We start from the raw sequence: 24,213 nt of genomic DNA on the forward strand, positions 1-24,213 counted from the left end.
CTGGGTCTTCTCCAGAGTCTCCAATCATCTTAACATCCATTCTACTGTCACTTGTGAACAAAACACTGAAACTGAGATACAGACATTGACCAACTTTCACTACATGACTGGCAATGGTAAAATGGTAAAACAAACAGCAGGAATATGAGCTCATGTTATTTCAGTGCTGCTTTGACTTCCTACTGGTCACCACAAGGATGTGAAATTTCCAAACACCATGCTTTGCACATTTTAATTGGTTGTTGGTCTCTAAATTTCCACCTCCACCTGCACCAAAGAGTTGGCACTATTGCAGCACTGGTTTTTCAAAGCTGAAGCCAGTGCTTCAGTGGTCAAAACAGAAACATCTGGTGCTAAGCAAGGACTTGTTCTGAACTAGCAGTGATTGAATAAAAAAACACTTTTATTGACACTGAGGTACACATGTTTTAACACATACCCACTCACTGAAAGCTTTTCGATGTGTCAGTTATCATTAGTCTTAGTGAATGGTTCCTTGTCACCTTGTTTGAATAGTTTTTTGTTTGGTGTTGTAGCCTGTCAACAACACATGGTCTTGCATTGACTCAAGCGAGATGTCCATTAAAACTGAAAAATGTGTGATTCATCTTGGATATTTTGAAATCCGACTCTTAAAGAGGTATAATAAAGAATGGATTACTGGTATAATAAGGTGTTCTGTATCAGATTCATTACTGGATTGGAACATTTTTACTTTTTGCCAGTGCAAAATTAATGTTTTATGGGAAAACATTGATTAGTGTATAAATTATGTGTTTGGTAAGATGCCTGAAATTTCCAATTTCCTCTTTTATAGTTTTTGGCGTTGATTGTATCTGTTGTGAGGAGATTAACATAATTCACATCCACTAAATCATAAGAATAAGGGCTTTCCATAGTATGTGACTTGTACCCATTCACTCACAGCAGACATATTAAGACACCTAACTACAAATGGGAAATAATAAAATTTCAGGTGAAGTTCAGAAACCAGGTTTTACCACCTAATAATGTATAATGTAACTGCCTGTCTCTGTGTGTTGGTGTGTGTGCCTATGTTTGCGTTTGTCTGTCTGTTAGCAAAATATCTCATAACCAGTGACTGGATTTTATTGAAACTCTCAGAAACTGATTAACTTTTTAAATCAACCCGCTTTGAAATCAACTTTAGTGTACCCAGAAATGGCGAAAACTCAGTCAGTTTTACAAATACTCAGCTAAGATTTGATGTGGTAGTAACTGAGAGTCATCCCAAACACATACAATGAGTGCTAACAGATTATGTGAGATCTTTGTTTAAAACTTTGGCATGCAAGGCATCATGCAATATGCAACCCTTTATAGCATCCTTATTTTTTTTTATTACACATGAACTTTAAGTTGAAATTGACTAGTTTAAATTGCTGTTTAACAAAACCCAACTTTTCCTACACACCAGATCTTTGTGTATGAAGTGTGTTGGCTTGCAGCAGTTAAATGAAAATTGTGGTTTTGTGTGGTTAAAAATGAATTTAACTTGAACTAGTATCCATAGGCTGGATTAGAATCTGCCACTAGAACTAGAATCTGCAGGCTAGGATGTCTGAAATGACAACGAACGTTGGTTCAAATTTATACATACAGACACGCAAAACATGTGCACAAATTGATTAGGCAAAATAATGTCTTTATTATACAGAAACAGTTTAATTTAGTTTTAATTCAGTCAGGCACTCAAAATGAAGGCATATCCTTGAAACATTCGTATGTCCTGTTCTTATTTGGTGTGTGGTGCAGAATAAAAGTATAAATACTGTTAATTGGTGTCTGCTACTTGTATCTGACACAACAGCTGACCTGCTTGCTTGCTGTTTCATCCATTTCCCAGCATGCTTGCAGTCAGATTAACTTCTTTTCAAAGCAAAAGTACGACATGCACAAATGCAAATAACCTGATCAAACAAACATACGAGTCTTCCTTCTTTACTGTATATTCAGGCCTGCATATTCTTTTTTTTCTTTTTTCTTTCTCCATCACCTCCTCAATTTAAATATAGGCTACTCTGAAAGGTAAGCGTGCGTCCATCTCGAGTTGTTTGTGGGGCCGCTCACAAACCCTTTCAGGCAGACGACTAGTAGGGTGAGGAGAATGAGAGAGGCTTATCGTGTAGTTGGATGCACTCAAAGAGTGACAACATGTTCCCGCTGTCCCTGGTCACTCCACCAGAGAGTAGAGAGGGCTGTGGCTCCATCCCTCCAGACAGTAAAATGTCAGGGCTCCCTACATCAGTGCACCAAACTCTCAGCATCATCGTAAGCTATGAGATGTGCTGCTGCCCAAATGCAGTCACAAAGGGGTGACCTGCTGGCGATGGGAATAATCCTTTTATTCAGAGATTGCACAAATTATTCCTGAATGCTAAACCATCGTTGCAAGGACTCAGTAACAACACGAGAATCTGATAATAAGCAAAGGAATTTGGGGCCTTTATACTCACAAAAAAATAACTGAACATAACAAATAGATGTACTAATTACAAAACCAACTCAGAGAGCAGGAAAGCATATCTAACAAAGGAGTGACTGCAAATAAAACAAGTGAGGGTGACAAAACATTACATTAGAAGTATTTTTTAATGAGGAATCTAAAAACAAAATCTAAACCGAAACCTAGAAATCATGAAGTAATTGTTGTGTTGAGTACAAATTAAGGACTCAGTAGTTTTGTCTGTCTAACATAAAAGTGATCCTCAGAGTATTTGGCCAAAAAAAGGATGTTTTACCATATTTTTGTGTTTGTGTGACTGTATGTGTTTGGATGCCTTTGCCGTAGATGAGTTGGAAGACAGTGATTTTCCACCAAATGTAATCAGTTTCTTCCCACACTGTGTTATACTGTGTCACAGCTTGTGGCTGCATTTTGCTGGTTTTGTATTTTATGACAAGTGGTATCCAACCACACTCCTTGACTCTGTGATTTGACAGTCACACAAAGATACTGGATTGTTTAATGCTTTTGAAATGTCTACCCAACATTGCTCTTTCGCCCAGCTGTATTTATAGCACAACGGTCTTCTGTAAAGGGATTCCACTGCATAATAAAACACAGTAAATGGATCCTGGCTATGTTTAGACATCCTGACCTCCATTAAGAGGTAACCACAAGAGTGAAAAGGAGAAATCATGAGCAATCACGTTACACATCAGTACAAACAAATGCTCACACATGAACACAAACACATGAACTCGGCAGGTGCACATAATGCACACAAAAGTGTTTGAAGACCATTGGCAGCACAAAGAAATTTTATAAGAAATTTTATTTTGAAAGGTATCTCAAAATACAAATTCACATGTTGCATTTCTTGTGATTCGCTGTAAGCTTTGACATCAGACTTGATGTCAGTGTTGTAGGCTGACGGGAGTACAATTTGAAATGTTGGCATTTGCTTGAAACTCCCTCTAATATCAAACAGTGGAAATCTGTAAGACAAACTAACTGTTAATATCACGTTTTTACACAAATAATCCTCTTGGTTACATTTACAGAACTGATTAGTCACATAGGAACTCCTCCAGACAGTCCTATAGCTCCAACACGTGGTTAACATCTCCAAACAACATGCGTTCGGAAGTCGTATAATTAAAAGAATGTATACCCTGCTTCGTGTATCAGTTGCTGAAATTCTGTTTACCAATCTGTGTTTTAAATTTTTAGTAATCCAAAAGCTCAACTGTACCAACAACTTGGTTTAAACATGTTTCCCATTTCATTTTATCCTTTGCCTGGATGCTTCTGAGTCTTAAAATGAGCATACCAACACAAATACTGAATCTATTGATGTGATTTTTTTTATGAATATGGGAACAAATATAAATACAAAAAGAAATGCAGTATCATTATCAAATTCAGAGAACACATTCAGGGAGCAGAAGGGTTCAGTGATAGAACAGAACACTTGACTGTCAAATTAATCCATAAATTTGGATCCTGATCTAACCTGTAAAGTTTTAACTCTACTTTAAAATGTACAGTTTAGGTTTTAATCACAGTTTTGTTACTTTCTTCTAATTTTCACACACTTCAAAGTACTTGTAATATAATGAAGATGGGTTTTGATTCCCCGTCTTCTTGGTTACAATTAGTTATTTTGCTTGCTTGGTAAAAATTTAGTTTTTAAAAAGTTATTTGTTATGGAATATACTAAACACACTGAGATAAGGTTTGTTTTTAGGAAGTTTGATTTTAGGCAAAATATATAAACCTTTTTTCCTTTTGTTAGAATAACAGACAGAATAAATTATGTATTTTATTGTTAATAAGTTTGTTTTATTTACCTGGGTTAAAAAATGGTTTTTATTTAGTCCTAAAAAATACTTGAATTGACTTGAAAAGGGTTACTTACCTTTTATTTTTTTAATTTTATTTTTTACAATGAATGCATATGAAGTATTTAAATCAGATTTAACATTGTGCTTAATTTTATCAAACCATATAAATTTCCAGTTGTGACTGGTGGTGTAAATGTGTTTTCTGCAGGCTGAGCGCTAAATGCTCGCAGCAACTTCACAGACCATCAAGAATTAGGAAACAACGATTTGAGAAAAATTGTCTTGAAATATGTTGGCATGTTTTCCTTTGTTTCTTTCTGGGTTTCAGTCTTCATGTGAGCAAGCACAGCGATGGCAACGTTTGTCTAAATATAACTGGTCTAGACAACATGCAGAAACAGTATCTAGCTTTTACTCTAATGTTAGTTTCCTCTGTGCTTGTGTGTCTGTGTGGGTGGTGTGTAGGTGACACTGAGACGACTGTCACTGTATAATGTCTGTTTATGTTTGCATGTGTAAGTCAGAGGTTTTCTTTTAAACTGCAATCCTCCAGTGTTTTCTAAGAGGTGTTAACAGAAATAATTCAACATTTTTTTCAGTTACATGTACTATTTATCCACAAAAGTGTTTCTGATACTCAGAGTTTCTCTTGTTTAGTTCAATTTTGCCTGGTCTTTATCAAAAAATGACATGCTGATGTGAAAAGGGGCGACATTAGCTAATATTAAACCTCTACACTTTGGCATGACAGTGTTTGCTTAGCTTGTTGTTGTTTTCTCAACCACACATTGTGCACGTTACTACACCGATCTGCTGAACATATTAATCCATCAGGAGTTGAGTAAATTTATGCACTGACCGGACATGGTGATCTGGCGGACTGAACAAAAGCTGTAATGCAAAAATGCATCGGTTTAATATGCGCTAATGTAGCGTTCTTTCACACTGGTATGTTGTTTTTGAAAGACTTTTTTTGTAGGCCTGAAAAATAATTTTTGAAAAAAAAAATAAAATGTCACCCTTGTTTGGGGCCTAGCTTGTTTTTTTTTGTTTGTTTGTTTTTTTCCAAACTCTGTGCTCTATGGCTGATGTCTACTATTTGATCAACCATCACTTAAAAAATAGCTAGACTTTCCTTTTAAATACTTTTTTCACTTGTAGGTTTCTGATTGTTATCTGATTAGTATCACTGAATTCTGTACATTTAAAATCTGGTTTTCTTTTCTTAGCACCAGTTTTTACTGTTTATCCTTGTATGTTTCTGTTCGAGTCCATGTCTGAACTGCAGGGATTTCTGGACAACACGCCACAGTAGCTCTTTCTACTCTGATTGCTAAGAAAAGAATCAAATTTTGTTTGCGTCAATCGTCTTAGCCTAAATTTAGGTCCTCATCTCTCAGCTACACTTTTCCATGACAGTGTGATTCTGTATGGCAGCAGTTCAATATAAACCCCGAGTTATTTACTTCAACATGCCATGAATGAACTATAAAATCAATAGGCATCAGCCGCACAACAAGGAGCTAGAACAGCAGCAATTACTTGCTGTAGTGTTGCTATGTGGCTGTAGAACTGTGTTCCCTTCTTATTTCTCAGTTATTTATGTAGCATGAGTTCTTTATTTATTATGGCCCACTTCTGACATTAGTTTCCCCTACAGAGATGTTTATAGCCTAGTTAAAAGTGAGTGGCCAAATCACTGAAGATCACCGGACCAGTGCAGAGGGCAGAACGTCTCATGGTGTTGATATCCATAATCTATCACAATATAGTCAATCTGAATTTAATCATCAAGCCAGCACTAAAGTCTCAAACTTGTAAGATAGACAAGGTCACAGTCCAGTTATAATTAACTGAATAGGAATTTATAGTTCAAACTCTAATAAATTTTACATCAACTCATTTTGATATACAGCAGAAAACAATATTACTTCTACCAGGTTTCAAAGGTAATACTTTGTGAGTTTATTGATTATTATTTTATTATTACATTTGCCTTGTCTGTTTCCACTAAGCAATCAGACTAAGAGCAAACAGCACAGTTACAATAGGCAGGAAAGTGGGTGGTTGTTATTAAGGAGCTGATTGATGAATTATAGAAATTTTTTCCAGTGTTTGTTAGCAAGGCTCAGTGTGTATGACGATTTTTTTCAAAGACAAAATAGTATTAATATTTACAAATCTACATCAATAGATTGCAGTGTTAATGATGTAAATACTGAATTAAAGTATGTATATGGAAAAAAAAAGATTTAATTATTCCATGTTTTTTTTTTAAATAGGTGATCTTTTGTGATATTTAAGTACACAGTAATTTGAAAACACATATACAAAAAAAACTAATATTCCTAAGCAAAAAAGGCATGTTGTACATAAATATATTATTCACATGAAGTTTATTTGATAAATTTTGCCATCTCGACTCTACAATTTCCTCTAATGTCTCTCTCAATGATGAACTCAACTGTAGGATAGAGAAGGCGGCAGCTGCTTAGGCAAGTTATTCACCAACAAGCATCTAACTTTGAAGACCAAGATCAGAATATATGAGACCTGTGTAATAAGCTTCTTTCTGTATGGGTCCGAAACACGGACATGCTATAAGAGGCATGCGAAGAGGGTGAATGTTTTCCATCTTCACTGCCTACGCAAGCTACTGAGCATTAAGTGCCCAGACAAGGTCTCCAACACTGAGGTGCTTGACAGAGCTGGAACCACCACCATCGTGATGAAGAGGAGGAAGAAACGGCTGAGATGGCTAGGCCATAATCTGCAGGATGAGTGACCATTGCATTCCAAGGCAACTGCTCTTTGGCCAACTTGCCACTGGTCGCAGACCTCTGGGAAGACACAAGCTTTGCTATAGAGGTCTGTGCAAGGACACAATGAAGGAGTCTGGAATCTCTCTGAACACCTGGGATCAGGCAGCCAATATGAGGTCATCATGAAGACAAACCATACGTGGTGGAGCTGTGCAGCTTGAGGCAAAGCTCAAGCAAGACCGACAGCTGAGACACCAAAGATGGCATGAAAGAGCCAGCCAAAGAATTCCCGTGTACCTGAACCCTGTGTGAAAGTACAGATGGCAAATAAAGACTCTAAATCTGAATCTGATTCTGAATCGGAAACACAACAAAACAATCTCTTGCAGTAAAGGAGATAAAATATTACCCAACATGTGTTTAATAATAAATGTATTCCTTTTCATACTAAATCTGTTTGGTCTGGAATGATTCCATTTTGAACAAATGTTAGTGGTGTGTTTAACAAAGTGTTTACTAAACATCGGCGTCTGAGTAATTTAGCTGCTTTAGTATTCATCATATCCTTATTTTTGTCTCTTTGAATCAAGGTTTTACTGGGATTTGACCATGTTACTCCTGATGGTCGGCAACCTCATCATCATCCCGGTGGGCATCACATTCTTCAAGGATGAGCACACACCTCCTTGGATTGTGTTCAACGTAGTCTCCGACACGTTCTTCCTCATGGACCTGGTCCTCAACTTCAGGACAGGAATAGTGAAGGAGGACAACACGGAGATCATCCTGGACCCGCAGCAGATCAAAATCAAGTACCTGCGGAGCTGGTTTGTGGTGGACTTCATATCCTCCATCCCCGTGGACTACATCTTCCTCATCGTGGAGACACGCATTGACTCGGACTTCTACAAAACGGCGCGTGCTTTGCGGATTGTACGTTTTACTAAGATCCTCAGCTTGTTGCGGCTCCTGCGGCTCTCGAGGCTCATTCGTTACATCCACCAGTGGGAGGAGGTGAGAACCTTCATATTTATGTGTTAAAATTTATTCAAATGGTATTTCCATTGTAGGGTGCAACTGCAAGTATTGTTGCTGTGTGCCTCTCCTTTAACCCTACAGGAGGGAAATATGGATCTATGATGGTTCTGATTGCATCCACTTTTGAAAGAAGTGAAGTGGCTGTTTTGCTGTTCACGAGTCACCAATATGTTGATGAAGCTGGGATGCTGATTAGCATATTCTCTGTGTGCCCATCCAGAGAGCAGTGGGACCACAGACCCCAGAGAGGCAATGCTGCTGTACAAGCATGATTATAATTGCGGCAATAATTAGAAAAGTTCCCATTGCTCTCGCTGGATGGTTTGTTGTTCATTTTCTTGGGGTAAAAGGTGCAAAGTGAAGCATCAGAATCACAGCTTGGAGTCAATGCGAAGACACTCCATCAGATTTTGGTGTCAGTGAGGGCAGCACTGTGAGGTCACACAAAGAAATGTTGGAACAAGCAATTGCAGGGTTGAGCACATTGTTACAAATGATGAAAAACACTTGACAGTAACAATTAAGACAATTTGAAGGGCAGTTTCAGATTGAAGAGTAGGGTGGAGGCTTAGGTTCAGGGTTTAGCTTCTTGATAAAAAGTACTTTCAGATAATTAGACTGCATGGCCATAATGGTCATACAGAAGAAGCAGTTCTGCATCACTGCAGCACATTCTGTGCAAAATATATATATATTTATACTTCTAGTGATTCCAACCAAATGATCAAATGATTCCTGTGTCCAGTGTAAGCATTGCATATAATGAAATACTTAACTTTAGTCTTCACTCTACTGAATTTTTTCTGTCTTAGTTTTAAAGGAATAACATTTATCTCAGACACTTTTCAATCAAGTTTTAAAATGACACTTTATTTCATATTAAAGAGAGAGAATACTGGTGTATTTTACATAAAAACAAATATTTAGTGTTTACATTAAAAAAATAGATTTCCAAACCTATAAAAGAACAAAAAATTAAACTTGCTTCAGGAAACTAATTTGAGCGAAAACCACAACTGATTTTAGTGAAATCTTTTGGCTTTATTGGGTTTTAAACAAGACCCTTTTCTTTATTAAACAGTCACAAGCAACAAAATTATAGTTATTTTTTCAAACATTAAAAGAAAAAAACAAAACAGATCCCCCACTTGATTGTTTATTATGACTTGCTCAGAGAAAGTCACCTACCAATTTTCCTCTTAACGTAGATTTTTATGCATTTTTGTTTTTTTCGTTTTTTTGTATTGAACTGACATAACAACAATAAGAAAAACAAATATCTGTGTGCATCATTACAATAAAATCTGGACAAGTTGAATAGCTAACTGATTGCCAATCAAAGCACTTAAATATGCAAAGTCAGTGAAGTTGCAAATTTTCAAAAATTCAGCTGGCAATCCGGGTGGAACAGTGGATTGAAGTGGAGTGTGGTGACATTAATCATGCAGGACCTCTCTGATGCCATTTCAAAACGAGGAAAAGTTCAAATCAATCACTAGGGAGGATCCCTTGCCTCTCTGTGGCTCCATGCATACCTGCTGGCTGCTGATCTGAACGTGATATGAAGGAATATAGGATTCAGGTTAAACATGCCTTTTTTTTAGGGCGGACATAGTGAATTATCACATATTTACTCTGCAACAACTCAACGAGGTAGGCATGCAAGGCAGGGGAGCTGTGGAAGGGAGAAAAGGGAAGGCAAATAATAAATAAAGAAAAAAGCCCTCTATAGCTTCAAGCCACGTCCTTTTGTTTGGATATAATTAATCACCACTCAAGACTTGCACTTTGTTTCAAAAACAATACATAAAAGAAGGACTGGAGGAAAACAAAGAGCTATGATTCATATTCATATTATTAAAACAAGGAAACACAAGGACATTATAGGGCAGAGAGGACTCTTAAACTGACACAACAAAGAGTGGGACAATATATTCCCAGAGCGAGTACCATTTGCATGTTGTATCCCTGGGTGTTGCATGTGTTTTCAGACTGTGTGTGTAAAGGTTCTGATGAATGCTAGTTAGGCAGACAGAGTGAAAGGCCAGCTCTGCCTCAGCACCATAATACTCCACATGCAACATCTCAGAAATGTCATCTGTCACTGCAGAATAACTTGTCGACAAGATCTCGCCACCTGTCTGACTTTTTGACTTTTCCCTACAAACGCTGCACCACAAACAACGTGCGTGTATGCTGTCACCATTTTCATGTTTTTAGCACACGTCACGCTGCTTCGACTGCCATCTGTTCGTCAACATAATGAGCATTATGAAGAAAATTACAGTAAGACACCACAACCCTGGTAATGTTTTATCAGAATAATCTAACAGCAGCCATTGAAAAATGTTATTTTTCCTGTTTTTTTACAGAATTAGGGCAACTTCATTGTAAGCTTAAACGCTCTGCAATTTATCAGCTTCATCTTTTAAATGCCATTTAATGTTGACCGCCATTGTAAGAATGGCTCTGCAGTGAGATGTGCCTTCAGAATCCTCAAACCTGTTAAATATATGCAAGACAAAAATAGTCCTGTACAAATGCGGTTGTTTTTCTTAAAAATCAGTTTCCTCTTTTTTTCTGTCATAAGTCACACAGAGGACAGGTCTTCTGGGAAGTCTAAAATGGCACTCGGAGGACTTGACTGCAACATTTCGAGTTACTTAATTATTTTCCTCGGCTAATAAAGTGCAGTGAATAAACTTTTTTAGGAACTAAGGGTAAAAAGTTTCCAAAGGTGGTCAGCCTGATCATTTTCTGCTTCGCGTCCTCTCCTTAACAGCAGTAGGTTGTTCTGACACATCATAAATCTGTTTTATAATTCCTCTGTGGCAGATAGCTAACACACGCACACACACACACACACACACGCACACTGCTGCACTCGGTCACAGAGTCAGTTTAAGGGAAATAACATTTCTAGGAGACATAAAGGTGGTGACTGTAATTGATGCCTCCATAAAATGGAAATGGGAAACGTTATTGTCAGAGGTCAGCTTTAATTTGGTTTTAGTACAAACTTCTACAGTAGCTCAAGGAAAATAAAAACATGGCATGTTTTGGCGAATAAACAACACACGGCAGGGCATGTACATGTCTGCATAGTGTTTCTCTTTGTGTATTTGAGAATTCGAGCGGTTTAGCTGGCTTTGTTGACGCTGACTGTAGCTGCGTGTCTCCTCACTCTCGTATGTATGGAACCCGGAGGCTGAGACATGTTTGCACATAGCCACAAACTGATAACGTGTCCTTGAGGATGATTCTTGATAGCCTAACGACTCCACTGAGTCCTCCCAGAAAAGGGCAATAAAAGACAGCAATTCAGAGCTTGCCTACATATATATATATGAGGTGTGATGGAAGGTGGAATAACTGGAATTAAAGTCAATCCGGTTTCCTAGCAGTTTCACAATCTGACTCTTTTAGCACCTTGTGAAACCTCTAGGATGTTTGTTTAAATAAAGTAATGTACTCCAGTTTTTTTCAGTTCAGTCATTATGCCCTCTAACCTAATCTACTGACACTATCAGTATGTTTTTTTTCATAACAAAAGCAATGTCCTGTTTCTCTGCTAGCTTAAGAAATCATCGAACGTGTCCTTTTTATACCACAGGTTTGATTGCTATCATTCCGTTCCAAACGCTCCAGATGTGTGTTTTTAACACCCTGCATGGTGACAGAATGCTGTTTACAAACAAGGAGGTTTTAGTGGTGGTGGCTTGATGCCAGTGCTAACACTGTCATGCATTATGGTGTTCAACATGGTGTGCAGATATTATAAGACTAACACATAAACACGCACACACACACACAAACAGACTGTCATTATGCCTCTCCCCTGTCAGTTTCCTCTTGTCACTCTTCCTGTGGATAAAAATAAAACTGTGACCGGATATTCTCCTCATTGGAGCTGTTGACTTGGGTGAGATTAGTCATCTTGTTACATCAGATTCAAGGCAGTGCACTAATGACTGAGCTCTGAGGGTTTCCTCCCGTCACGCCCGATGCCCACAGCGGAACCATCTCAGTTGGCCAGCTCAGTAAATGTTGCTTTTAGCGCAGATGGAAGAAAGTTTGTGACAAGACATGAAAACAGAGCTAAGTAAGGGTGAATAAAAATATACTAGGACGGAACGAAAACTAACGTTAACCAGTGTCTTCATAATGAAGCTGTGGGAGGTCAAGTTTACCAATTTAATTAAATGTGCAATTAACGGGGATGCTTATTTGTTGCTACAAGTAATAACAACAATGAAACATTCAAACCGTAAAGCAGAATAGGGTGAGACTTTTTAAAAGGCACATAAAATGATAGCTTATGGTACAGTGTGCAGTGAAACGACTTAAGGTGTCTAAAGTGTAGGGAGTTCTGCTACACCATCTGTCTTTTTCTATAACAAAAGATTGCAGAACATTTATCTCTGTGAATATTGGCATCTTGGATTGTTAGGATTTATGGCTCTTGCACACCCTGGTGGATTTGGGCTTCAGCTGTGGAAAAACAAAACTAATCGTCAACCGCCATGATAGAAGTCAGCTGTGTGAGGCCCCGAGTGTCCAGAGAAGGAGCGGAGTGCCTTTCTTTTCCACCCAGTAAATCCATACAAAAATATTTAAATAAGGTAAATCAGCTAATCAGCTCCCCACTCAGTGACCCATTACCTTGGCCAAGGACTGGTCCTTCAGAGATAAGAAAAGCAGGAATAATAGACTTAATGGGCTATTATTGAGTTGACAATGAGGCTTTCCTGCAACAGTGACAGGTCCTCAACACTGTGAATGAGCCCTGTGTGCTATGAATATCCACAATGGACTTGCTTAAAAAACTATTAAATCCAAATGTGTAATCCAGCGCAAACCCAATGCTGCATCCCTGTTTGGAGCGGATTCAGTGGGTTTTGTTATTTGAGCCCCCTCCAGGCCTGTTTAGACAGATGATGGAAGGGTGTTCCCTGTGGTCCACTCCCAGGCCTACTTTTCATTCTTCACACATGCTTCGTCCACAATGACAGAATGCATGAGCGTGACATTTTGAAAGAGGCATTTACAGTGAGAAATCTAATCCCTGGCCAAAGCCTGCTCCATGAATCTACCATTGCGCAGGGTTATTAAAAATATCACAGAGTTTTGAACTTGATTTAGTTGATAAAGTCCCTAATTCATCACAGGGAAATCATCTGTAGATGGATGGATCGAGTCATGTGGGGCGAGTACCTATCCCACCAGGTGGGGCACACCCTGGACAGGTCACAGATCCATCTTAGGGCCTACTCACACAAGACCATTCAACCATGCACTCTCAAACCTAAGGTCAATTTAGAACCTCTAATTAACCTAACCTGCATGGTTTTGGACTTTCGGAGGAAACCAGATTACTTGGAGTAAACTCACACAGGCACAAAGAGAACAGGCTCCAGCTGAGAGTTTTGCTGAAGACCTTCCTGCTGTAAACCAACAGCACTATTAACCATTTAACCAAAGTGCAGTCCGTTCATGTCTGGTTCAAACACAAGATCATGTTGAAATAAACATAGTAAATGTATTTGGCATATACAGTGCAATGATTATCTAAAGAGAAATTATATGTTGAAGCCAGCATATGCGTCAAAAATTTGTCATGCCTTTGCAAATTTACACGTTTTCACAAAATAACTGAGTTCATCTCATGCTTTTAATTTAGATTTACATACGACTGAGGAGCTAACAATTCCAGAAATTTGGTAGACAAATACAAGACCTTTGACATTTTTTGTTAAACAAATTGAATACAAAAATGCTAAATTGTTTTTTTTGTTTGTTCTAGAGAGGTGCTCTCCAATGTAAACTTAGTGATAATGTCTTTCTCATAGTACTTGGGTGAGTAGTACTGAGTGCCATTTACCGTATGAGCTGACAGCACTCAAGTTTAAGCATGCAGATTTTAGCTTTGTGGTAGTTGTGTATCAACATTAGTCCGGTTCATGTAGATTTTTGAAGTCAGAGGTCAGTGTGAATGTGAACAGGAATTTATTTTGTTCTGATACAAAATAAATGGTAAGTTGGAAAAGTCCACTTGGATGTACAGTAAAAAATGTGCAGTTTTTCTTTTCCTTTGAATGATCAAAATTGTTAGCATGAAGTTAAAGATCACAGTTGCTGTGATACATTTTTGACTTTCAAAAAATGGAATTTCACACACATGCTTTATGTGACAAAATTACAAAAAGTTAACCTTATATTCCTTAAAAGCAAAAATGTAAACCATAGTTTGACTGGCAGTGGATAAAGAAGAAGGGGGAGGAAACAGTCATAGATGTTCTAAACACATAGTTTTTCATCCACCTGCTGTCTCACCTGCTGCCACTCCAGATGTTATTTGTTCAGAATCTACCGCATCTATAACACATCTTAACACCACAGAAAAAAAGCGATCAAGTGCCCCCTGAAAATTATTTTTATTTATTATATTTTTGCAAGAAACTTCCTTATTACAGGGTCTTTGTAGTGTGAAGAAAGCACAAATATGTAATGTAATATGTAATATGACCTCTTTGTAATGATTTTTGGACTATACTTTTCAAAAACGCATGAAAAAAGTTAATTGGGTAAGTGCCACATAACTTTCACAACATGTACTAAACGCAGAGAACTAGAGATACAAAATTTCAGTTTCAGCTTCTTCACCAAATTTACCATAGTCATTCGGAATACTTCATCCACACTGTATTTTTTCAGAAAATGCAAATTTCTCCTGTTGTAAACTTACTCAGCAGATCACATTGTGACAAACTTGTTGCTGATAGTGGCAGGGAAGACGTGGGCTGGAAGAAAAGCTCCAGGAAAACAATACGAGTGAAGAATTTTGTTTCCTTTGTGTCTGTCTTTTGAGACGCCACCATGACAAACATTCATCATCATTAGCAGAGCAGCAAACACCAGATGCTGTCGTATAGTGCTATATTATTAACTGTGTCTGGGCAGCCACCGTCAGCGCCGGGGGGCTTATGCAGCTATTCTCTCACCTGGATCTCAGTCCATCTGCTTGAGATGACTCGGCAGCTTCCTTTATCCCCTTTCTGCCTGTCTGAGCCTTGGTGTTGGTTAACAAGGATACAGATTAGTTTTGGATTTGTCTTGTGAATTTCTCTTTATTGACAGTTTTTTTATTTGAAAACAATAGCAAAGATGTAACATTAATAGTATGTAATGAAAGCAAATGGCCTTTTCCCTGTAAGTGTATTGTTTCACTGTGGGGATACTGTTTCTGTAACATCATCTAACACCAATCTCTTAGTTGTAGTTTTGAAAGCATCACTCAGAAACTAATTACTAAAAGGTATGTGATCAAGCACAGGTATTGACAAAGACAAAATAGCAAATAAGGGAGTCTCAACAGCTCCATAGTTTGTCATAATAAGACGCCTAAGCCCTGCTCCTGTAAGGAACCGTTGTGTTGTGTATCTGCGCTCTCATCAATCAAAGCGCTCCTGTTTATGCTGATGCTAATATTGCCATGCTCACTTTGTGTTCCTATCAATTAAAAGGAAGCAGTCAGCAATCCATCATCCTCCGTGTAACACCGTGTTGTGCACCGCTGTCCGTCTGAAGTGCAAACACACGTACACACACTGCATGTACAGTGGTCTGTGCCCGGGTTGTGGTCACATGCATTTTATGATGTTTTTTATTAATAAATAACACAAGTCCTGCTGTCAGTGGGTATATTTTTTATCTCCAGAGGAGGCAATAAAAATCGAGGTGAAAGGAGGAGTGAAGATACTCGGACCTCGTTCCTTTCCTCCTACAAGCCAATCTTGCGGCTATTTTTTTGGTAAACGAAAAGCCTGTGCCTGCTTGGCATGGCACTATTAGAATTGCCTGCAGCTGTGAAGGGAGATAGGGGATTCACCCTCCTACAGTCACAGTACAGTCTGGGTTACAAACTGGAGATTTGCATGGCATTACCTGTCGCAGTTCCCCTAGGCTTTATTCTCTACACAGCGGCTAAGTGACAGAGGTCTTTTGAGGGCAGAGCTAATGTATGAATGTAGCAGGAGTTCTTGTTAAATAGGAATAAATCATTCCTGTTCTGCAGGTAGATGTTGAAAGAAACTTAACCAGCTTCAGAGAAAATGTTCTGACACTTGAGATTTGGGTTGATATTCAAGTCTACTAGCAGGTTTAAGAGCAAGCCGCATAACACAAAGAGACATGTAAAAAGAAAAAATTAAATAAATACTGGTAACACTCATTTAGTTATTAGACCAAAGTATTGCACCTTGAAAAGTTTGGAATACTTACAAGAAGATAAAGTATTAGAGTTAATGACTGGCAAGATCCTTTAGAGCTTCTTACTAGTGCCTTTAGTATTTGGTTCAGTGTCATCATTGTAGGAACAGCAAGGGTCACAGTAGTCTCTCACAGTGAGGATAAACAACAAGGTATAATAACACCACTGTACTTATAGGCCACTGGCTAGTAAATCCTAGCTTACTGTTTTAAGTGTCGTTATTCTCAAAACTCAAAGGTTCTCTTCTTTTCTTCCCAGGAGCTATTAATTTTGGAAGTAGCCCACACCAAATTACCATCCTACGTAAGTTTAATTTGATGGCAGAGGTCAGTGAACTGCCCACTTGCTTGATGTCCTTTTGCCTAACAAGCTAAAATCAAAAACCTGGAAACACGGCCATCGAAGGGTCCACATTATTCTCATTTTCAGTTTCATAGGTTTGTTATTTTTTTTAGCACCCCGTATATTTCTGCAGCTTTTTCTCACACACTTTGCATTCGTGTTTCTTTAAACACTCCATTTTAAAAAGGCTCTTTCTGCTCTGTGTGGTCAACAGAAAAAACAGCGGATTTCTTATTATCTAAGTTTATGCCAAACAACCCACCGAGCAAGCTATTATGCAAATTCTTTTGCACTAACGTTGAGCCTAAAAAACAAATGCCTAGACTACAAACAGGAGGTCTTTGGGTTTTGTAACTCTTCAAATGATTAAAATGCACAGAAGGGCTCCCAAGAACATTGAAAGAAAAGGAAAAAAAAACAATTCAAAGTTATGATATGGTACGATGTCCCCAAAATAACTGATGTCTCATAAATCTCTCCCCCTAAATTTAAATATCCGCCTAAATAGTTTATCATTTTTATAAATAAGTGTAAATGTAAAAATCACATTGACTTTTTTATGTTAATCTCAGTTCTTTGTCTTAGTAAAAGCTGTATTTTAAGTGTCATTTTTAAAAAGTTTTAAAAGCTGCCTGCATTTTATGAGATTTCCCTTTCCTGTCCGGAAGTATGATTTCACAGAGGGAATGTAACACTTTCAACTTATGGACCTCTGTTACAGCTCCATCAGGAATCCAAACACCACACAACATTGTGTATTAGCAAGCATGACTTATGTAACAATGATTTGCTATAAAAGGCAGGCTACTTTAAACAAACAAACAAGCTCATGTATTATGTGCATTTGTAAACAGAAGATATGGAAAACAGGGGGACTTGCAACATGAGAAAAGATTTGGCTAAATGAATCGTTCAGCTCAGGCGAGGAGTTCAAACTTAAACATCTGGAGAAAGAGAAAAGAGACAGAGGTGAAAAGGGACACTGCTTTCATGAATGAAGAAGTCTTTGTCCTTTTTTTTTCTCTGAGTATACCCCGGCCTCTTGCTCGCTTGTTGACATAACAAAATTGAGGTGATTTGATGATGCAGTACCTGCACTTACAACAGACATCAGTTCCTGCTAACCTCTCTTTGTTCACACAAACAGAGAGAATACACAAATGCATACACACACCTGTGGGCATCCAACTGTTAACAGAACAATAAACAGTTGGGAACAAAAAACTAAGAATAAACCTGGGTGTCGAGGATGTTTTCACCTTCCTTCATCCATATTAACTACCGCTGAGCAGCAAAGTGAAAATGGAATATCCCCTCTCACTCATGAGTCCTTTAAAGGCACCAAATGGATTTTAATAAGAAGCAGAGTGACTAGCGTTGCACACTATGGTCTTCAATGGGATTAAAAGCCTTTGAATGGTTGAGGTCATTAAAGTCTAGAAGTCCTGCAGTTCCTTATGAGTATGTTTATCATAAGGATTAACAAACCCAGTGAGCACGCTCCCTCCTGGAGCACAGCCACTTTTACTTGTAGCATTATTGAGTTTGTCAGAGCAGCTGATGATAAAAGTGATTCAGCAGCCCTGGAAGGTAGAGCTCTGGTCCCAGTAATGTATGCTGACTGTGCCCTAGTGAACCCATGGACACACAGCAACATCTGCCTCCACCAGCTCATATTTTTCAGCAGGCTACGTATGTCTAATTCCAGCACCAGCAGCCATCTGCACGACAAAGGCAAAGAATAGATCCAAAGAACATTGCGGCGCTTGTTGAGAAAGACAAATCTCCCTCAAGGATGCGAGCGAATGTCTTGTGCGATCCAGAGAGATTTCGGGGACTTGATAGTCAGCAGGTTGAGTCATCGCTCTAACCCCATTTCCTGCTTCCTTCATCTCCCCTTCTTCAGATCTTCCACATGACCTATGACCTGGCCAGTGCCATGGTGCGAATAGTCAACCTGATCGGGATGATGCTGTTGCTGTGTCACTGGGATGGCTGCCTGCAGTTCCTGGTGCCCATGCTGCAGGACTTCCCCGCTGACTGCTGGGTGTCCAAAAATAAGATGGTGGTAAGTTGTTTTTTTTTTTTTTCTGCGCGCACTCCTGCGGTCTCCTGTTCAAATCAGATTACGCTCCTGTCTTGTGTCATCCATCAGCTTCCGTAATTACGGCACTAAAACCCTTTAGCTTCTTGGAAAAGATTGCAGAGCATATCTGTCATTTTAAACCCCAAATCAGAGATATTTATGTACTGCACTCGTCTACATTTATTCAATTTGTTGATAACTTTATTTCTTGGGAGACTTTTGTGTAAGGAAGATGTGTTTGTGGCAATCAATCTTTCTGAGTGTAACAGGCAGGCTTTATCCTCATATTAGCTGCATTTGATCTTCCAGCTGCCAGGGAGCTGTGCATGTTTCCATTCTGTGCTTTAACTTTGTTGTATTCTAAAAACAGCTCCTGGAGTGGAAGATTTGCTCACATCTGGCTTATTACAGAGTTTTATTTTATCAGTTTATGGTAGTGCACTGTGTTATATCGAACATGCATCTTACCCACCGCAGATGGCCTCATGTGAGCAGTGCATGCTGTTGAAGAGTGCTCTCCCAATATTTTGTCAGGTTTTGTCAGATGGGCATCTGGGTACCAATAAATCGACATATTTCCAACTTTTAAACAACACAGCTGAGCGGAGTAGTTCTTTAACTGATATTTTATCAGTATAGATGTGAGTATAAATGCTGTAAAGGGAATGTTTTTTTGTGTTGTGAAATAAAAGAGTGCCAGAATGAATATGTCCCTTGGTGACATTAAAGTGAAGTACTTTTCTTTAGTAGCTTCTTGCTCTCACTATTTTATTTTATTGTCTTACCAATGATTATCACTGTTGTTGCACTCATTTGTTGCAAAAGTCAACACTTGGATAGTTTCACTTTGGATGCTTTCTATATATATCGCTTATCTGTATTTCACATCATTTTTTGGAGTAATCCAGGACCTAGATAACCATACAACTGAACATTTAGGGAAGCCAAGTTTCCGATGTATAAGAACCAGTTTCTGTTCTGCTGTAAATTAAATTCTCTGTACCAGAACAGATGTCACATGGGTAGTTACATCTCTCAAGATATGATGTTCTTAGTTTATCTTGCCTCACTGCCTCCCTGACAGGCTCACTTGTTTCACTGAGTCTGCCTCTCTCATAGTTAAGCGAAACAACAGGCAGATGTTGCAAACTTCTTCCCCTGAGATGTTCAAAACTTTTTCTAATTTTAGCTTGGTTTCCACTCCTTTGTGCACAGGTATGAATCAAGATGAGGGATGCTGTTCTGGGACTCTGTCTTTGCTTAAGTTCATACCAGCAACCACTTTACAGTCTTTTTTTCTTTTTCCAATTAAGATCAAATTTAAACACATTAAATTACAAAAACAAAGAAGATGAAGACATTTTTAGACTATTTTGCCAGTTTATTTATCCTAATTTATCTTAATTTTCCTTTGCTTTCCAGCATGAAACATTAATATTTGCCCCAAAATGTATTTAAGTCAACTAGCAAAGGGAATTATTTTAAATTGCACATGGCTGAGCTGACAAATGTGCAATATGTAATATTAGTTTAGAAAATTAGGAGAATAATTTTTGCATTGTATGACTAATATCTTGTAATAGACATCCGCTAGTTATAAACAAGACTTTTGCAACATGTTTAACTTTCTTATGTTTTAATAGGATCGTATAGTACTGTATTAGCTCAAATAAAAACAGATCCTTTTATTTGTTTGAAAGGTGTGTTTTCATATTAATGATTGTAAACTCGTGGTCCTGGGTTCATAGTTAGGCTGTGAGTTCATTTCCTTTGGGCTACAGTGTATTAATTTATAAATAAATCAATCAGTGTCTGATACAAAAATTAGTTGTAGCCCAGCTCAGAAAAGGTATAACTTTATTGTAAATACTTGGAAATATGCAGATGCCTTTTCAAAATATGACTAAATTTAGATGTCGATAAAACTTTCATTTTAAAATAGGATTTAGCCCAATTTCACTTAGGTGTTCATGGATACTTTAGATCTTATTTATTACATTTTTGATCCCAAAAATGATCACTAGGTTTTTTTTGGTAAAAAGTGTAACTTTTGTTATTTTTATAATTTTTTTAATTGTATTTATGTATGTCTCATAATTCAACATAGATTTCCATTTTTACAATAAATATAAAGTGATTCAAAGTAAAATTACAACATAAACTTCTCAATAAAAAGACAATTGAGGAAAAATTGTTGAACAATTTTGACAAATAAAGAAACATGGCAAATGCTAGAGATTTTATGATGGCAGAAAATAAAATGAAAACAACAGATGTGCCATAAGTACATAAGGCTGGTCCTTGAAACTGTCTGCTTGGAAAAATAAATAAATACAAATCTGGACTTTTATCAAATTTTTTATGAATCACATCTAATTAGAATCACAATGATATGAATTAAAAAGTACTTAATCAGTGATCAAACTAGTTAACACTATCTAATTATTTACATTACAAAGAAAAAAATGATTTTCACTGCGACAGAACAAGAATAAAATGTCATTCTGAATTTGTTCAGAGATCCGTGTATCTTGGTCGCACATTTTCAGGACAAACAAAGGTTGTTATGAGTGTTAGACTCTGATACAGTCGTACTGAGTGGGATTAAAATGAGGAGAAGGCCTTTTTAAACAGTAACTGTAACTGTACTGCTTTTAGCCCTGGGTCGTTGCCTCTTACCTTTCAGGTAGGCAACAATAAAATTGCTATCTGTCTCAGCTTTTCTGCAGTGGAAATGAGTTTGAAAGCAATTCGGACATGTCACCCCCAGGAGAGAGTTGATATTGATTTGCCATGAACCACCATTGGGATCTAAAGCAAAAGGAGCAATTTATCTACAAATGAGAAAACTCACAGAGAAATCACATTTTTCTAAATAGCTAACCTACTTTCTGTCGTGGAAGCCTCCAGTGTCTCGCACTCTTTCTGCCCATTCTCAGGGCTCAGTTTCAGGCTTTTGTCCAAACGTCTGCTTGCTCCAAATGTTTGCACAATGAAAAGTATGTTTTGTCCTGCCAGTTTCTCTGCACTAAACTAAGATTGTATGAAATTGACAACTGCCTTTAGTAAGTAACTGGATGTGTGTGTATGCTTGTGTGTGTGCTGATAAGGTGATCACTGACCTTTAATGTGCAAAAAACCCTGTTATTTGATGGGGAAGCAGTCAGAGTGTGTCCTACTCACCCCTAACTTACCTCGTCTCTTCTGTTCCATTCAGAATGACACATGGGGACAGCAGTACTCCTACGCACTTTTCAAAGCTATGAGCCACATGTTATGTATTGGGTACGGCATGTACCCCCCAGTAGGCATGACAGATGTCTGGCTGACCATCCTCAGCATGATCGTGGGTGCTACCTGCTATGCCATGTTTGTGGGCCATGCCACTGCACTGATCCAATCTCTGGACTCATCTCGACGACAGTATCAGGAGAAGGTGAGTTGAGATTTTTTTTTTTTTTTTCTGATGACTTTACTCTCTTGCTTTATTTTGAAGAAAGAAAAAATGGTAGTCGCATGATCTCGAGCTGTAAAAAATGGTCTTGTTTTCATGTCTTAGGCTTTCTAACTGACCAAACTTGGAAAAGCAAAGTTTTCTTTGAACACAAACAAACACAGAAGGTAAAATTGGGTCTTAGCACCTTCTGATGTTAGCTATGAAGGCTGGGACATTCCCCACACCGCCGTGCCCTCTGTGGGCCCTCTGTGGGTGATAATGAGCTGAGCTTCTGGGCTGCCACAATGCCCACTGTCTATAGCGAGGTGGAGACAAGAGAGAATGACCCCTGGAGAATGGCAGCAAAGGCTCGAGAAATCACACCTAAATGAAAGTGGGAGAATCAGAGTGAAAAAACGGCAGGAAAGAGAACCGGGCAGGCTCGGAGACGAGCAGATTACCTGACATAATGAGCGTGTCGTGGTACATCTTCAAATAGGAGAGAACGTCCACAGGGTAAATTAACACCTCACAAATGTAGGGAGGAATAACAACAACGACAAAAAAGAATATATTTTCTTTGCCAAATTCTCAACAGCTGCTAAGGTGAACAGTAAAGCACATAAGTAGGTATGTGACTAATACCCTTGATCTCAGGAACTGTTTAATGAGTGGAGAGTAAAACCAGCTCCCAGCTCCATACATCTCACATGCTGCCAAGTGGACTGAACAGCTGGCCTGTCTCAGCACCAGTCAGCATGGGCTGCTGAAGCTACTGGCTTCCATCTCTTGGATCACCCCCCAAGGTGCCTTAAGAATCCCTCAGCCAGCTGAAAAAGGCTCCCCCCCATGCTCCACTTCTTCCCTGAGCGTATGTCTGCACAAAGGTTATTACTGAGGGCCGCAATTAATTTTTAAGAGCGTGGACTCTCTTTTTATCTTCTCACAAGGCTCAGCGATAAGACACACTCTCGAGTCCACCGTCACTGCATGTTCATTTCACCGTGGGAGACAGTTGTCTTGTCCGGACTGTCCTTTCTACTCATCAGGTTCAAGTCCTTTTCAGATTTACATCTACTTTTTGCCCGTCGCCCTCCCCTCACTTTTGTGACAGTGGGATCTTCTTCCTGGAGATTTGCCCTCTGCTTTTCCATGTTAGAGTAATTCCAGTAATCCACATGCTCAAGAAGTGGACAATCCCTGCATTACTGAGAAGACAGGTGGCAGTTTTCAAATGTCTATTGGTCTGTCACGTCAGGGACAGGTGCTTCTGTCTGCAGGAACTCAGAGAAACGGGAAAAAAACAACACCAAAACAAACTGCTAACTGAGCCACTGCCACTGCGTTCAACAGCCCACTACAGACCAGATTATAATTTCACACCTGTTTGTTTCACAGGAAGTCCACAATGACACATTATCTATAAATCAACTCAGGTTTTGTTTAGATTTTGCAGATTGACATAAAGTTATTTGAGCTTTGATAAACCATGCACTGTCAGAGTGTAATCATAAAATTATGTAACTATACCTGCTGACATAAACAACTGCTACAACTACATCTACTCATCTAAAAGAGAGTTTTCCACATTAGCTGTTATATATTTTTACAAATCAATTTTTAAATTAATGTGTTTATGCTGAAATATACTCTCAACACAGTGAACTGACTGAACTGACACACAGTCTCATTGTTTATTACAAGGATAACGTCGGGCTTTCAAAAACAATGTTTTGACTCAACATGAAAAAAAAAAAATTGAATGGCTGAGCTTGTAATGATTTATAAAAATGAAAATTAATAAAATAAAAAAGTATAATGAACTGAATTAATTTCAAAAGTTTATATTTGTGAGGCTTCTATAAGGAGACAACACAAGTGGTATTTGATTTAGATAAAGTCATTTCATTTTGCTTATAATGGCCTTTTATTTAGTTTTCAAGGCATCCTATTCACTTTATAATGACAT

The 24,213-nt window shown here is 38.3% G+C and overlaps 1 protein-coding gene across 1 annotated transcript in view; it reads left to right on the forward strand.

Annotated features, from left to right (window-relative positions):
* The window catches only part of hcn4 (hyperpolarization activated cyclic nucleotide-gated potassium channel 4), a 67,707-nt gene that overhangs the window by 16,858 nt on the left and 26,636 nt on the right, over positions 1-24,213 (forward strand). Inside the window, exons 2-4 of the mRNA XM_017423595.3 lie at positions 7,664-8,087; positions 18,629-18,790; positions 22,026-22,244. Coding sequence (XP_017279084.1) covers positions 7,664-8,087; positions 18,629-18,790; positions 22,026-22,244 — 805 coding nt within the window. The remainder of the gene's footprint in view (positions 1-7,663; positions 8,088-18,628; positions 18,791-22,025; positions 22,245-24,213) is intronic.

This window comes from Kryptolebias marmoratus, linkage group LG15 (assembly GCF_001649575.2).
Source record: "Kryptolebias marmoratus isolate JLee-2015 linkage group LG15, ASM164957v2, whole genome shotgun sequence".
Classification (NCBI taxonomy): Eukaryota; Metazoa; Chordata; class Actinopteri; order Cyprinodontiformes; family Rivulidae; genus Kryptolebias; species Kryptolebias marmoratus.